The sequence below is a fragment of the Acomys minous genome (assembly GCF_964271855.1).
Source record: "Acomys minous genome assembly, chromosome: 2".
Taxonomy (NCBI): Eukaryota; Metazoa; Chordata; class Mammalia; order Rodentia; family Muridae; genus Acomys; species Acomys minous.
The window spans coordinates 30600005-30617404 of NC_140484.1; the positions used below are offsets into that span (position 1 = coordinate 30600005).

Genomic DNA, 17400 nt, shown 5'->3' on the forward strand with positions numbered 1-17400 from the left:
ATGCAAAAGACACCATTTTGACATTCCCTCCAGTGTCTGTTGACAGATCTCTTTGCTAACTACAGAGCCTCTCAAGCTTACTTCCACATTATGGTGACAAAGGTAGGGCAATGGTTAGCATAGCAGGACCCTGACAGTGAGCAGGAGGCACAAAAGGCCACACGGATGTTAGCAATACCCTGCATAGCCTGATGTCATGACTAACACCAGTGTGTTTGTTTCTGAGCATCTGTAACGCTGTGCACTTAGTGCTGTGCTAAAACCTTTTAAAGCTAGGTGTGGTGTCTCGTGCTTGTGATCCCAGGCCTTCCCAGGCTGAGGCAGGAAGACCAACCACAATGAGTCTGAGGTCAGCTTAGGCTACCTGTTGAATTCCCAGCCAGCGGGGGCTACAGAGACACTCATTATCTTTTTTAAAAAAAAAATTTTTTTTAACCTGAAATAAGACGAATTGTTTCTTGCAATGCGGTTTTTAGGCATATTTCACCATGTTCTATCTCACCTTAATCCTTTACCTACCCCACACGCCCAAGACACACACACACACACACACACACACACACACACACACAGTGATTACACTGCAGTTGATGTCTGCGTTGATTTATACTGTGTTAGTTTTATCTGATTAAGGCCTCTGTAGCATCTGTACACATGTCAGCGTAGTGCAAAAGGCACATTAGCATTGTTATTTTAACTCTTCTCGAAGGGTTTTAAGGATCCCAGGGACAGGCTGAAAAGGCAAAGGGTTCTTCCCCTAGTTAAAAACTGTGCAGAAACAAACACTAACACACAATTCCCCTCCACTTCTGAAGTCACAGAAAAGCAAACACACCTCCAAACAATCAAATTATCAAAAAAAAAAAAATGAGCAAATCCTTTGATGTGCTCACACAGTAGAAAATAAGTTGTTCAAACAGGTAGCTTTCATTTAATAAATAAATATTAAAAATCAAATAGTAAGTTGTAAAAGCTGTAAGTTTTAAGATAACTGTTTTAAATAGGTTGAGCAAAACTGAATAGTTCATTAAGGCATACACACATATGTTAAACCAAAAAAGAACACTTAAAGCAAACTAACCTCAAGATACACTAATAAGAGACAGTATCTGCAAGATACTGAGAATTCTCTAGTTCTTGAAATGCAGGGGGTTTCAAGTGCTTTATTCTGAACTTGCACCTCGGTTATTTCTGTCCTATATTTATAGGATTTCCCCTTCACATAAAATGAAGTGCACAGTGTAGTCACAGTCTGGTCCATGTTCTTATGTGTCACCCAAAACCCTCCAGAAATCATCATCTACACAAAGTTCTTAGGCTCCCTCTCCACCTTTCCCTGCACCCACCCAAGAGCCACCCGCTTTGATGTCTCACAGGTCAGGTTACATTTTGCTTACTGATCTTCTTCTATCACTGCACTGAAAGTCTCCTGAAGGTGAGAAGTGTGACGTCTCATTAATTATTTCATTCATTGTCTCTGACACTGAAATGATGTCAAATAGGTGCTTATAATGATTTTTAATTACATATGTACACACATACATGGGAAAACCTCAAATACAATCATTTTAGGATCTATTATTATCCAAATTTAGTCCTAAACTTTAAAACTATAAAACACAGGGGGCTGAAGAGATGGCTCAGAGGTTCAGGAGCACTGGCTGCTTTTCCAAAGGTCCTGAGTTCAATTCTCAGCAACCACATGGTGGCTCACAACCATCTGAGATTTGGGCCCTCTTCTGGCATGCAGGCATACATACAGGCAGAACACTGTATAAATAATAAATATATAAATTTTTTAAATTATAAAACACTTGACTTGTCAAACAAATGACCATAAGAAAATAACATACTAGATTGGCAAAACTATTAAACTAGAAGCCAAGAGACATAAAATTGCTTCTAATCTATCCTTATTGTAAACTAATTATATTTGATAAGGGAATTTTAGTGTCTTCATGTTTCTGTAATTAATAAATCTAAAATATTCCTTTCAATTCCTAAAAATCTATAACATTCATTCAGTTAATATATAATCTAATACTAAATTCTTCACTTAAGTGCTGAAAGGTGACAAGGCAAGGATGGTTATAATTATTAAAACAGAGAAAGCTTTTACATATTTCATACACAATTAAAACATGGACTACACCTTTAAACAAGAGAAAGAACTTGAGGAGGCATGGCTCGGGAGTTAAAAGAGCTTCCTACTCTTTTAGACAACCCAAGTTGGGTTTGCATCCACCCTGTGTGCTGCCTCATGACTGCCTGAAGAGACAGCTTCGAGGGCTCTGATGTCTTCTCTGGCCTTCCCAGGCACCTGCATTCTTGTAATACACACACACACACACACACACACACACACACACACACACACACACAAGAATGAGGGAAGAGAATTTCGCCAACCCCCAAGAAAAGCAGCATTATTTGCAGTGACAGAGATATTAAAAAATAAAAAATGTGTCCTGGAACTTACAGGTCCCAAAACAGAGAATTAAAAGATGGCCTTCATGACTCCAGTTAGCTAGAACCACCTGAAAACACTGTAGTAGGGATATAAAAAGCATTCAGTGTTTCTACACTAACTTGGCAATGTGTGTGTGTTGCAATCAGAAACCCATGCCACTTTTAATCCAACCACCCTCCATCTATTTCACAAACAAAATTACACATACACAAAAATACTATTCTGAATTATAAAACATTAAATGTGTTACCTGCTCAAGAAAATAAATTGTAAGAGAGAACTTTTTAAAAGACAAACAAGCTCTTTTGATAAGTTTTGCTCTAAATAAATAAATAGTACAGCACTAACTCACTGAGATTGTGATATTATGTAATAATGTACATTGGGAATTTTCATATTTTAGTCTATACACCAAATTCAGCCAGCTGGCTGTTTTTGTAAATAAAGTGTTATTAGAACACAGCATGCCATTTTATTCATGTACTGCCTATGACTGCTTCTGCACTACAAAGGCACCACTATAGACTAGCAAAAGAGACAATCTCATCAACATGGTTTAAAAACCATCTGGTCTTTAACAGAAAAACTTTGTTTAAATCATTGATTCTCACAGTTTGGTGGTTCCCTGGACCAAAATCACAGTTGCACCTGAACACTTATAAGAAATGCAGATGCACAGGTTCCACTCCAGACCCACAATAAGTCCTGAATGTAATTCTAAGAAGCATTCGATTAAGAAACAGTTCTAAAGTCTACCTTGAAGAATCAAACAGACCTAATAAAGGTTCAAGGAGACTGTCAGAAAGGACTTAGCCTGCACTGAGGAAAAATGCTACTGAACACTACAAAAAGAGATTTTTCTTAAGTAGTACTGGCAAGTCTCCTCTACAGCGACACAGGAAGAGGAACCGTAAGGCGATCCAACACTGAAGAGGCATGTCATTTAGGGACCTTTATAACTGAGATAAACTATTCCTGATCTATGAGATTGTGGGGAATTGTAGAGGGCTCAAAACTATCTTTCTGGCCAACAAAGCATGATTAAAGTAAGAAAGATAGAGACCTGGTTGCCATGGCAACAGGGAAACAGAAGAGGAATTGGCATCTCAGTGTCTCTTGCCTTCCACTGACCTCCTGCAATCCAAAGCCAGGATTGGTAACAAAAGCTTTAACTCAAAAAGCCTTTGAGGGACATTCAAGACCCAAATCACAGCAGTAGTATAAAATAACAGTTTTCATTTGGGACAAAAAGGTTATTAAAAACAGTGGTAACAGACCTGTGCAGACCTGGGTATGGTGGCACACGCCTTTAATCCCAGCACTTGGGAGGCAGAGGCGGGTGGATCACTGTGAGTTTGAGGCCAGCCTGGTCTACAATGCGAGTTCAGGATGGCCAAGATAACACAGAGAAACCCTGTCTCAAAAAATGAAAGAAAGAAAGAAAGAAAGAAAGAAAAGGAAAGGACAAAAGACCTGTACAGAATAAAATAAAAACTATGAAATGACTAGAGTAACAGCTACCCAAGAGGAGTAATTATAATGTGAAAGACCGTGGTAGAAATCATACAGGCATTATTAGAAGCACTGCATTAAGCCATTATGAACTGCTACTAGCTTTGAATCAAAAATTTTATCGGAGACGCCACTGCAACCAAATGAAGCTGCCTTCACTTGGGAATCCTGAAAGTTCTTCATGTTAAGCCAAGGAAATACTCAAGCAGGTTCAAACACCTTAGCATTAATAGTCTTATGACTCCGTGTTGCTTGGGGTACTGACAATTCCCCAACCCTTGGTATCACCCTAAGTATTGCCATTTGCTAATTGTCCCACAGTAATCGTCACTCAGTAAACTCTGACAACACAGGCTTACGAAGACAGGCCATTGTAGAAACGGATGACACTTTCTAACTCTGAAACTACCTCAGGTCGTTGGTCAAAGCCTGAGCTCGCTGGTGCTTTAGCACCTGGCACACAGTTTGGGAAACTGAGAACTAAGAGTAGGAGCCTAAAAAGGAAAAACAGTGCAACGGAGGAGGAGCAAAGGAAAAGTCTTTGCACACTTAACCACAAGAGGGCAGCATGACGGGGCTCAGGAGTCAAACCCTTGCCATCCAAAAGCTGTAAATACCCTAGTGTGCAGTCCATCTATGCACTGCCTAGCTAGGAAGTTCCTTTGTCTGCCCAGCTATGAGTAGCTAAGACTTTCAAACGCCAAACCGTTTACTACACTGCATGCATCCTATCAATCCTTACACAATCGTCTAAGAAAATAAATCCACTTGACAGCAATACAGCTGTTAAACAGAAAGAATGCCATTATTCTAACCTAAGTCTAAACACTCAGCTCTAACCCCAAAGCCAATGGCCTTTCCTATTTTGCCAGAAAAAGGACCCCAGCTTTCAAAAATAACCTATCCAGGTGAAGTAGAGGGAAAAAAAATGTTGGCTTTCCACATTCAAGACATCTTCAAATTACAAAGGAAAAGGTGGCAAAAAGGAACCAATGAGGGTGGGTGGGTGGTGGTGCTCACCTTTAATCCCAGCACTTGGGTGACAGAGGCAGGCGAATCTCTAAGTTGAAGGCCAGCCTGGTCTACAGAGCAAGTTCCACAATACTCCATAAAAGCAAAAATAAACATAAGTGCTCACTAGCCAACATATACTGGAGCTTTCTTGTACAGGTATATGCTAGTGCCTGTAGCACTACTGAGTACTATTGGGAAAAATCCCGGACACATTTCATCTGCAGCTGTATCACACTCAAGCAAATTCACATAACAACCAAATGATCCTAACACTTGGAACGGTAAACAGGGGGTGAAGGACATGGAGAAAAGAGGACCAAAAATTGATGATTCATTTTCAAGTCCGCTGGGAATTGTATCAGAATATTTGCAGTAAGCCAACAACTCACTTGTACAAGCCTATTATGAAACCAAAAGCAACCTCCTGACTCCTTTATTCCCACTTCTGTTTTCCTTCTCTGCACTTCTCCTCCCGGTCGGTGACACACTCAGCTGCTCCTAGCCTTTCATTCAGAGAGAAGGAGTTTCCCCTGATGGATTAATAACTGCCCGAAAGCAAACGGGGTAAAGTCAACCGACATAGCAAGCTTAGGCAGGTGAACACGGAAAGCATTCAATGTAGCAGCAGAAACGCAGCAACAACCACCAATGTGTTCCCTCAACAGGTATTTTCCTATCACTCGTACTTTAAGACTCGGACTACCTAAAGAGAAAGGGACGGTTTATTTTTCTCCGCAAGACCGAACGGTAAAAAAAAAAAAAAAAAAACCATCAAGGAATGCTTCTTAAAAGGATCCATGAGACACAATAAATACTACCCAATTACTCCCCCACTGCAACAGGAAAAGTTCAGCGCTGCCATTTTCGCTGTAAGCAACAATTAGCCCTGCTGTTCTACCTAAGCATCCAGCCTCGCCAGCAGGCACTGGCTCGCAGATCGCAGACACCCTTGCCTTTAACTGCAGCAACCAGCCAGCCCCGAGCTCTAACACCCACCCACCTTCGCGGGAGGGGAAGGAAGGGCCTCTTCTTCTGGGGAGGAAAAACAGTTCACATCTTGTTCCCGTCGCCCGCTTCTGGAACCTAAAAACAGAAGCAGCAGTCACTACCTCAGAAACCCAGGGCCAATAGATGGGCCCCCCCAACCCCCACCCCCACCCCTGCACTGTTTAGATGTCGAGAAAAATGCACAGAAGAATAAGGAAGAGAGAGGTCGGGTTCTAAACGCACACAGGGATGCGTGCATTTATCGACAGCCAGCCACTCCTTTCCTAGGCTGTCGGAAAACCCCCAGGTTTTCGGGCTTCCAAGTACCCTGCCAGCAGCAGGGGCTTAAATGGGAAAGCAGGAGGTGAGAACGCTGGGAGAACCGCTGTCCCCCACCTCCCCCAATCCGGCAGCCAGGGACTGCACCCACCGGCGACACAGGTCGGGCCACACGGGAGCGCCCCGAAGTGCGCAGGGGTTGCTCCTCCGCGACGCGTCGGGAGAGCCGAGGTCTAGGGAGCCCCCGGGCCGAACGCTGGGTCGAGCGGCCGCCAGGCTGGGCCCTCGGGGGGGCGGGGGGGCCCTCCCGCACGGGCTCGGCCCGCACTCACATCCCGCAGCGGCGGAGCCGGCAGCCGCCTGAAGCCGTCGCCGGAACGGGCGCCTCCGGAGCCGCCGCGCGAGCTCGCCCAGAGCCGGGGGTGGGTGGGAGGCCCGCCCAGCCTGTCAGCGCGGCGGGAGGCCGGCGGCGGCGGCCGCTGCTGCTTGCTGCCCGCTTTCTGCTCTGCCTCGGCTTCCTGCAGTCCACGCCACGCCCACCGCACACCGAGCCCGTCCCCGCCCTCCCGGGGCCGCACGCAGCCTCAGCTACGCCAGCTCAGTCGGCCCTGGGCGGCGGACTCGATGGTGCTGCCTCCCTCGGGCGAGCGGCCTGGAGCAGCGGACCCCGGCGCCGGCGAGCTGGGCTGGGCGGGGCGGAGGGGGGCGGAGGGGGGCGGGGGGGGGGGGAGGACAGAGGCCGACACGCCCGACTGCGCCTGCGCCGCCCGCGGGGCTGCTCCACCGAGCTGGGCCCCAGCGGGGAGGCTGGGCCGCGGTCGCGGGCTCCCGGGAAGCGGAGGCGCGCGTGGAGATTCCCAGGGCAGCCCCCGGGCGTGAGCGCGCGACGAGGAGGAGGAGGAGGAGGAGGAGCGGGGCGGGTGCGGGTTGGCGCTGCCCCCTGGGCGTGCATGCGGCCTCCGCTCGCCGAGGAGGCGGCTGGGAATGAGTCAGCCCGGCCGGGAAGGCCCCGGTGCGCCCGGGATGACCGGATAGGCTGCCGCTGTCTCAGCGGAGACTTTCCCGTCCGGATCTCGCCGCGCCCTTTCTGCTTTCGGTTCCACGTGCCGCTCCCTGCCCTAAGGGCTTGCCCAGTGGACTTGACACAGAGGGCCGGGCACTGAGACCCAAGTGTCTGACACCAGGCTGGCGCCACTTCGGCGAAGGGAGGGTGTGGAAGGAGAAGAAATGGCTCGCAAGGTCCCAAAGAGCCACGGTCATACATTTAAGAATTTACTGACTGCCTGCTAGGCACCAGGCTCCCAAGGATAGAAGACGAAGGCAACCTCCATTCTGTGTCCTGTGTTCTCATAGAAGCCGCAAAGTATGCTTTAATTGTGCGGCGCGCGAGGTGTGTGGCTGCCAGCCACACAGGCGCACGTGTACACACACACACACACACACACACACACACACACACACACACACACACACACACACACAGGCTTCTCAGACGAGAGGACACAGGGCATTTGTCTTTCATAGTCTAGCTTACTTCATGTATCCGAATGACTTTCACTTCCACCCATTTTTCCTTCAAATGTCACAGTTTCATTTGTGTGTGTAGACCATTTTCCCACTGCCTACCTACCTGTTGGTGGACATCCAGGCTGGTTGTATTTCCTAGCTATTATGAAATAATAGTGCACCAATAAACATGGATGTGCAAGTGTTTTTGCTGTATGTGTCTAGAAGTGGCACCACTGAATTATATGGTAGTTCTATTTTTAGTTTTCTAAGTATGCTCACACTTATTCATATAGTGGCTCCTTGAGTTACACTCCCACTAGCATTGTGTAGGAGTTTATTCTACCCCACACCCTCACTTGTATTTCTTCTTGTTTGTTTTCCTGATGACAGTCATTATGACAGGGGTGAGACGGTTTCTCAAAGCAATTTAAATTTGCATTTCCCTCATGGTGAAAGATGTTCAACATTTTTTTTCTAATATTCACTGGACAATTATACTTTTGAAAATTGTCTACTCAGTTTATTGGCCAATTGTTTGGCTGAATGATTTCTTTTTGGTGTTTAATTTCTGCAGTCCTTCATCTATGCTGGATGTAAGCTTGTCTGGGATACATTGAGCTGAGATTTGTTCGCTTTCTACAAGATATCTATCTCCTCCTCACTTTGGCAAATGTTTCCTTTACTGGGAAGGAAGCATTTGAATTTCCTGTAATCCCATTTGCCAGTTCTTGGGATTACTTCCTGTGCTATTGGAGACCTTTGGGGGAAGTCCTGGCCTATAACTATGCATTATCGTATTATCCTGAGGCAATTTTTAAAAAATTTTTTAGTGATGGAAACGAAAATATACCTAAAAGCAAAGCTTCTGGAAAAACCATTTGTTCTTCCCGGTCTTGTATCGTTCCTCAAACTTGACCCTGGCCTTGTGTTTCAGGACTGGGTCTCTAAAGACATCCTTGTTGACAACAGTCTTGTCCAAGCGGATACCCACAGAGTACCTGGTGGGCATGAGGTGATTGTAGTTTTAAACTTTGACAAAGGACTTGATCTTTGACCTCTTGGCGATTTTCTTCTTGCCCATGGCAGCTGTCACTTTTCGGGGATAGCGGTCAATTCCAGCCACCAGGGCATGGCTGTAAGGGCAGTCTGAGGTGCCATCATCGATGTTCTTCATGATGATGACTTTGCGTCCGGAGTAGCATCCAGCCAGGACCAGCACCACTTTCCCTGGTTTCATGAACTTGCCCATTTCGGCAGCAAGCAGCCGAAATCCAGCAGAAAGGAAAGAAGGAACTCCTGAGGCAATTTTAAACTTTCAGGTCTAACACTACAGTCTTAAGGCATTTTGATTTTTTTGTGTGCAGTTGCGTGTGCGTGTGTATGTGTGTGTGTGTGTGTATGTGTGTGTGTGAGCGCGAGCATGCATGTGCCCTATATCAAGAAAAAGATGTGTCTTTAGTTTAATTTTTCTACAATCAATACCCAGTTTTCCCAGCGCCGTTTATTGAAAAAAAAAACTGCCCTTTCTCCCGAGGATGTATTTCCCATCTTTGTCAAAACATGTAGCTGTAGCTGTGTGAGCTTTCTCTGGGTCTTCTGTTTCACTCGTCTACATGTCTATTTTTGTGCTGTGCCTTTGTAGTATAGTGTAAGATCAGGTATTGTGGCAGCACCAGCATTGCTCTTGCTTAGTATTGCTGTAATTATTCCAGGTGGTTGTGCTTCTGTGTGAATTTTCGAGTTGTTTTTTTCTAGTTCTGTACAGAATGCCAGTCAGAATTTTGATGGGAATTGCATTGCATATGTACATAACTTGTAGTAATATAGCCATTTTCTCCTTATGAATTCTGACAACCCATGAACACTCCAGAGGTCTTTTTAATCTTCTGGTGTATTCTTCAGTTTCTTTCTTCAGAGACTAAAGTATTAAGGTCTTTAGTCTTTTATCTCATTGGCTGGGTAGTTAGGTTTATTTCTAAATTTTTTTAAGCTATTGTGAATGGGATTTTTCCCCCTTGATTTAATAACCGTGGCAAATTCAATATGAAAAGCTACTCATCTTTGTGTATTTATTTTGCATCTTGCTTCACTGATCAAAGTATTTATCAGGTCTAAGTGTTTTCTAGTGGAGTCATTGATCTTTTAAGTATAGGCTCAGGTTGTCAGCAAGAAGGCATAATGTGCCTTCTTCCTTTTCTATTCACATCTGTTTTACTTGTCTTAATGCTCTAGCTAAGACTGTGAACATGTTTTGAGTAGGACTCATGACAGTAGCACCTTTGTCTTCTTCCTGATTTTAGAGGAAAAGATTTCAATTTTTTCCATTTAGTATAGTGTTGGCTACAGGTTTCTTGTACATAGCCTTTATTATGTTGAGCTATTTTCTTCTTCAGGGCTATTCATCATGACATGATGTTAGACAAAGAAACTTTGTCAAAGGATTTTTCTGCATCTAATAAGATGATACTATTTATGTTCTGCATTATCTCTACTGACTTGTGTACATTGAACCAACCTTGCATTTCTGCAGTGAAACAAACTTGATCATAGTGTATGGTTGTAATGTATGCTTGTAAAAATTATTTTTCAAGAGTATAAAAATATTTTTACTATTTTTATCCATATGTGTATATATGTGTGCCGATGCCTGAGACAAGATGAGGGCATTATGTCCCCCTGGGGGTAGAATTAAAGGCAGAACTGCCTGAGCTACTTCTCTAGCTTTATGTTTTCAAGAATTTTCAGGATTTTATATGTATGTTCATTGTAGAAATTATATTTTCTTTTGTTCTTGAACTCTCTTCTGTTTAAAATATAAGAGTAATGTTTGTTTCATATATTGAATTTGGTAGTGTTGTTGTTGTTGTTGTTGTTGTTTTCTTCATAGTTATGGGACAGTTTGAGGATGCCTGGAATTGGCTTTCGTTGAAAGAATTCAGTACTGAATCATTCCAGCCTTGAGCTTTCCTTTGTTAGAGACTTAATTTCTGCACCAATCTTTTTGCTTCTTATAGATCTGTAGAAGTTGATTATTTACTGCTGATTTAGTTTTAGTAAGTCGTATGTATCCAGGAATTTATCTTCCCCCACCCCTAGATTTTCCAGGTCTTTGAATTTAAATATTCAAAATATTTCTTAATGATTCTCTGGATTTTACTGGAATCTGTTACGACATCCAATTTTTCATCTCTAATGTTTTTAATTTGAGTACTTTTTTTCTCATTCTTTTGGATAGTTTGGCTGTGAATTTGGCAATCTTGTTTATTCCAGAGAATCAATTTGAATTGGTTTTATGTACTGTTCTTTCAGTCCGCATTTCATTAATTTTTTTGCTCAGATCTTTATTATTTCTTGCTGTCTACTGCTTCTCTTTCCTCTTTTGAGCCTCAGAGATATATCTCTTGGTCTTATATCTGCCATCACACTGATGTTTCTTTAATGTAAGCACTCACAGCTATAACCTTTCTTCTTAGAACTGCATTAACTATATCCCAAAGATACTAATAATTGTACTGTCAGTTTTGCTTGATTTTAAGACTTTTAAAATTTTTTCCTTCATGAATTCATGAAGGGCCTTCTGGTCCTTCATGAATTTAATATTCATCCTCAAGTATTTCTACAGGTTCTATGGTTTCTTCTGCTATTGATTTCTAGTCTCACTGCAGTATGTGGTGGCACACACCTTTAAACCCAGCACTCACAAGCCAGAGGCAGGCAGATCTCTGGGAGTTCAAGACCAGCCTGGGCTACAAATGGAGTCCAGGACAGCCAAGGTTACACAGAGAAACCATGTCTTGAAAAACAAAACAACAATAACAACAACAATATACTATAGATGAAATTATTTTAAAAATATATATATATACATATATATTCTATGTCTCTCATATATATGTGTGTGTGTATATATATATATATATGTACTACACAATACATATTTCAATTCAACAGATACAGAATATACATTAACAACCCTTGGAACCTTCTCTAAAACAGACTTCATTTAAGCCAGAGATCAAAACTTTTTGTTTGTCTGTTTGTTTCTTTGTGACTTTTGGCTTTTCAAGACAGGGTTTCTCTGTGTAGCCTTTGGTTGTCCTGCAACTCCTTTGGTAGGTCAGGCTGGCCTCGAACTCAGAGATCCTCAGGAAGTCTGTTCCTCCTCTGCCCTTAGTGTTAGTTGTACGTTGGATGTGCTGCGTTCCCCTCAAGCTCTTCTTTGTTCTAATCCTCTCAGTGAATGGATTCCTTCCTGTGCTCTCACGATTGAGACTGTTGCCCCCTCCTCTGTCTGTTCCCTTGGGGGTGTTTTAGCTTAGCTCTGTTTAACTTTGCATTTCTGACTTGCTAGTCATAAACTTGGTGTGTGCTTGCATTATATGTCTACTTCTCTGTCTTCCTTGGAGATAGCATCTCGGTCAGCAAGTTGTTTGCTTTCGAAGCTTGACATATACTGCCCCATTCTTTGCCTCTGATGCTGCTAAAATATGTTTGCCTTTGTAGATGAGTTGGCATTTTCTCTAAGACGTTTAATATTATTTCTTTTCTTTGTATCCCTAAGATCTTGATGATAATATATGGGGAAAAATGCCTCTTCTCTGGTTGTGTCTACTGGGAATTCTAGAATTTCTCTTGTGTCTGGATATTCATCTCTTTCTCTAGATTTTTTTGGGGGAGGAAGAGAAGTTATGTTATAATGTAACTGAATAGATTCTTTATGTCTTAAGTTTTATCTCTCATTTCCTTTGCCCATTCCACAAATGCTTGGGGTTAGACCACTGATAATACCCCGGAGTTCCTGGGCGCTGTGTCAAGCTCATATTGCTCCCTATTGCTGTTTGGACGCAGCGCCTCCTTGACCTCGTCCCCATTCATCACTGATGTCTGCGTCCTGCTTGTTTAAATCCACTGATTAAGCTTTCCACTTGGTTGGTTTGTTTGCTGCCTTGAGATTTTCATTTCCAAAGATTCTATCTGGTTTTCTTCAAGTCTCTCCAACTTCCTTGCTAACTTTTCTTCCATGTTGTTCAGTTTTTCATCAATATTGTTGATTTTTCTCATCCATTTTGCTGATCATTTCCTCTGTTCTGTGGGTTTTCCTCCTCGGGTCCTAGTGGAACTCCTTTATTTGTCGGTGTCATCTTTGATGTCATCCATCACTTTTGAAGTCTTTCAAAAATGTACCTGGTGTTTTACCTCCCTCGGTGTGCTTGAATTCAGTGGCTGAGGAGTTATGCTGGTGGGAAGCAGTGCTGCTGCTTCCTTCTCCATATTTCTTGGATTTCACTGTGATTTGGATGTTTGTTGGTTTGGTTATTTCTTCAGGTCTTGTGTATGCTTCTTCTTGTTCAGCAGCCTGTCTTTGAAGCCTTAATCTCCTAACACCATTTATAGAAAATAAAGCAAACTGCTATAAATCAAGCAACAGCATTGCTTCCAAATTGTCCACAAATATCGGGAATTCCTTGTTTTTAATAGCTGAGTAGTATTCCATAGTGTAAATATACCACTTTTTCTTTATCCATTCTTCTACTGAGGGACATTTAGGCTGTTTCCAGGTTCTAGCTATTTTGAATAAGGCCGCTATGAACATAGTTGAGCATATGTCCTTGTGTGCTGGAACGTCTTCTGGGTATATTCCAAGGAGTAGAATAGCTGGGTCTTGAGGAAGCCCTATTCCCAGTTTTCTGAGATAGGGACAGATAGCTTTCCAAAGTGTTGTACAAGTTTGCATTACCACCAGCAATGAAGGCGTGTTCTTCTTTCTCCACATCCTCACCAGCATGTGGTGTCACTTGAATTTTTGATCTTAGCCATTCTGATGGGTGTAAGATGGAATCTCAAAGTTGTTTTGATTTGCATTTCCCTGATGACTAAAGACATTGAACATTTTTTTGTTTCTCAGCCATTCAATGTTTCAAGCCTCAAGTACATAGTAAGACCCTAGCTTGAAGACAAAGAGAGAGGGGGGTACTTTTTAAAAATCTGTCGTTGAGCTGGATATGGTGGCAGACGCCTTTAGTCTAGGAAGCAGAAACAGGCAGATCTCTGTGAGTTCCAGGCCAGTCTGGTCTATAAAACAAGACCAGGGTAGCCAAGGCTACACAGAAACCCTGTCTCAAAAACAAAACAACAACCCAAAAAACAAACAAACAAAAAAACCCTTCATTAGATGACAACCTCTTGGTTTTTTGTTTGCTCATTTGCTTTGTATTTTGCTGTTTTATTTATTTTGGTTGGTTGTGTTGTATTTGTTGTGTGCTGAGGCAGGAACTTACTATGTAGCTGGAACTTTCTCCTCCAGAGTGCCAGAGCTGAAGGGGTGAACCTCTACAGCTGGAGGAACCATCAGTCTTTTTTGTTTGTTTGTTTTTGTTTTTGTTTTTTGAGACAGGGTTTCTCTATATAACCTTGGCTAGCCTAGACTCCCTCTGTAGACCAGGCTGGCCTTGAACTCACAGAGATCCACCTGCTCTGCCTCCCAAGTACTGGGATGTTTGCTATCATTCTTAAGGATAGTATACATTTCAAGGCAAAGAAAGAGCTGAGCAAGTCACTGGCTGGAAAACAGACTCACACAAAGGGCCTATCTGAGGCCAGATCCAAAAACATTTTGTTTCTTTCCAAAATAGAGAACATATGCTTTTCTGGGGTGGGGGAAAAAAAAAGGAAATAATAGCTATGAAAAGTGGCTAATTTATTTCAAATCTGAATCAGGTAAACAGACAAGTAAGCAACATGTCCTTACTTTAAATCGACCACATGGTTCCTCTTCAGGACATCCTCATCCTGGCATCGTTCCTCCTTACAGCCACCGAGGAAAACAGGTCCTGACGAACAAAACATTCCCTCCCCAGACATGAGCCGTAGTATGGGAGAACCAAACCGTTTTCCACTCCTTTACCCAAGGGAGAAAGAATTTGTCAACTCCTAGGTAAGAGTAATTATTTGACAAAATACACAGCAAGTAAAGTACAACCTTGCTCCACGTTCAACAAAGAAAAGGGGCTTTTTGAAATGTGGTTTTAATACCTGCATCAAGCTGGGCTTGAACTCACGACCCCCTGTCCCCTTGAGCAGCTGGGATCACAGAACCAGAGTCAACAACCACAACAACTTTGACTTTAATATGGTGAAACTTGCCCGCTCACAGGTCGTATTTTTCTTTTAAAAAATAATTCGTTCCAAGATTCACTGTTAAAAACAGATATCCAGGCAGATAGTTCAGCATGTATGGGTGTTTGCCACCAGCTCTGACCACTTGAGTCCAATCCTTTGAACCTCGATGGTAGAAAGAGAGAATTGAGTCCTGCAAGTTGTCCTCTGCCCTCCATGTATCCCTTACGGTGCTGGGGGGTGCAACTCACATCCCCTGTGCATGCGTGCACACACACACACATAAGTAAGTACTTGTATACCTAAAAGTAGCAATATAGAAATAGAATTTTTCCATCCTTAAGTGGTACTGTGGAGAATATTGATTTCACAGACTTGATTGCACACTCTTTCTCCAAAACCTGCCCTCGTTATCTAGAATAGTCAGCCTCCGTGGCCTGTTTAGTTTGTGAGCCCCTCCGTTTCCCTTGATTGGGACACCTGACTCAAGCAAAACCAGAGGTTCCCTTCCAGGGAATTTGCAATTGAGAGTCATAGACCATACATCCCCTTTCTGTTTGCCCGCAGTGAGGAGTTAAGGTGACCACTGGGAGAGTGCTGCCTTGATTCTCAGGCATGGACTTGCACAGGAACTGGCTGGTAGAGGGAGGAGAACAGGGAAGGCAGCCATCGAGGATCCCGGCTCGGGATCTCCAGATCTCTTCAGTTTAAGCCCCTCTTCCCTCTACTTCCGGCAAAACTCCGAATACTGGGCCATATGGCTGCTTCATGACGAGTCTCCTTTTTACAGTGCTGTCAGAGAGCTTTGAACTAAATGGCCATCACTAAGCAAACTCCCTTTTGTCTTTAGGCCTTTTTCTCCCTCTATCTCTTCCCCTTTGGTGCCTCCTCTTTCTGAAGTCTTGAAGCTATGCCTCTTTATCTTCACGTCATAAGAGTTGATGAATGGAAGGCTGGTGAGTTCCTCTTAGGAGAGGCAGCTGGTCTTGAGGGAACACTTTTATAGGGTGTGTACTTTATATTGAGTCTTTTCTCGAGAGTTTCTTCTGAGATCCACTACAACAGTACATACCTGAATTTGTCTCCCTGAAAGTTGCTTTCTTTAAAAAAAATAAATAAATAAAAATATAATAATAATAATAATAATAATAATAATAATTATTATTATTATTATTATTATTATTATTATTGGCTTTTATTGAAGTTGTTATAACGAACTTCTGTGAAGCACTTTTAAACCCTTCAAGTCTGAGTCTCACAGTTACATGCTCTTTGCTGTTATTCACAACAGATCAAACTTCAGCCAGTCTAGTATGAATTGCGTTGGGTCTCCCAAGAAAACACATTGAGGTCCTAAGCACTAGTTCCTGGGAATGTGGAAATGCTTATTTGAAAATAAGACTGTCTCTGCAGATCTAATCAAGCAGCAAAGGGAAACACCAGGGAGGGTCCTGACCCAGAGTGACAGGAATTCCCAGGAGTTCCCAGGAACACGGGAAATGAAGGCAGAGGTCAACCATGACATATCTACCCATGGGAAATGGAAGCAGAGGTCAACATGACATATCTACCTAAAGTGTAGCTGGATCAAGAACGCCTGGGGGCTGCCAGAAGTTGGAAGAAGCAATGAAGGAATTCCCCCCAGAGGCTTCACAGGAAGCTTGACTCTTGCTGACCCCTTGAAAAAGCCCAGCCTTCAAAATTATGAAAGAATAAGTTTCTACTGATTTCAGCCATCCAATTTGCGGTACCTTCCAGGGCAGTCTAGTAAACTAATATGCTACGCAGCACTTCTCAAATTGAAGTCCAGGCAGGTCTTGGGCTTTCTTACTCCCCTGTCTGACTCACTAAATGCTTCCTGAGAATTGATAGTGATTTGTTGTTAGAGGGAGAAAAGTCAGTTTATCGTTTCTTTCTTTTGAATCATGGTGTTTCTGTTTATGTGTTTATTGTCATCATCACTTGTTACAGGACAGTTATAAAAGATGCAGCAGTCCTACGGCAGACTTCGGCTGAGCGCTGCAAGGCTACAATAATGTTGGTACATCACACATCAGTGTGTCCCTCCCAGATGCCAAATCAGCTCTTTCGAGATGGGCGGGAAGCTTGCAGCTTTAGAGAGAGTGATCCTGGGGCAACTTGTAAGACAACTATTAATCACAGAAGTGGACATATGTTAAGCCTCATGAAAACTTACGTTGTATGATCATATCTATCATCAATATGAAAGAATGTTAATGTGTATTCGCTGGGGAAACTACCCTCCTCTGTTTTAAATGGTCAAGTAAATGTTAATACATATACCACTTGTGGAAATGTTTGAACCATTTGGAAAATAGTACACTGAGTGTGGGTTTCTTTTGGCTTTTCCTACCCTCTTCACTTCCCAGAATCGACCACTGAACCCAGTATAACTTTTCAAAGTTGCTGGGGTGCGTGTTCATGCACATTTCCAACAGCGGTGGCTTTGAGTTCTCTAAGCAAATGTGATAATCCTACACAGTACTTTCTGC

The 17400-nt window shown here is 43.0% G+C and overlaps 2 protein-coding genes and 1 pseudogene across 3 annotated transcripts in view; 1 reads left to right on the forward strand and 2 right to left on the reverse strand.

Moving 5' to 3' along the window:
* JAK2 (Janus kinase 2) overlaps nt 1–6749 on the reverse strand; it is a 64290-nt gene extending 57541 nt beyond the window's left edge. The window contains exons 1-2 of the mRNA XM_084750014.1: nt 6414–6749; nt 5997–6079 (exon numbers count right to left, since the gene is read on the reverse strand). The gene's annotated coding sequence lies outside the window, so the exon portion shown is untranslated. The remainder of the gene's footprint in view (nt 1–5996; nt 6080–6413) is intronic.
* Nucleotides 5794–17164, forward strand: LOC311590413 (uncharacterized protein; the record flags this gene model as incomplete). Its single annotated transcript, XM_084769359.1, has 3 exons — nt 5794–5865; nt 6397–7137; nt 16859–17164. The coding sequence occupies 3 exons, from the start codon at nt 5794–5796 to the stop codon at nt 16901–16903; spliced, it is 858 nt and encodes a 285-aa protein (XP_084625485.1). The 3' UTR covers nt 16904–17164.
* LOC311579445 (large ribosomal subunit protein eL27-like) lies at nt 8162–9266 on the reverse strand (annotated as a pseudogene). The gene has a single exon. The product of its transcript is annotated as a large ribosomal subunit protein eL27-like (transcript).
* Nucleotides 17165–17400: the final 236 nt, after the last annotated feature.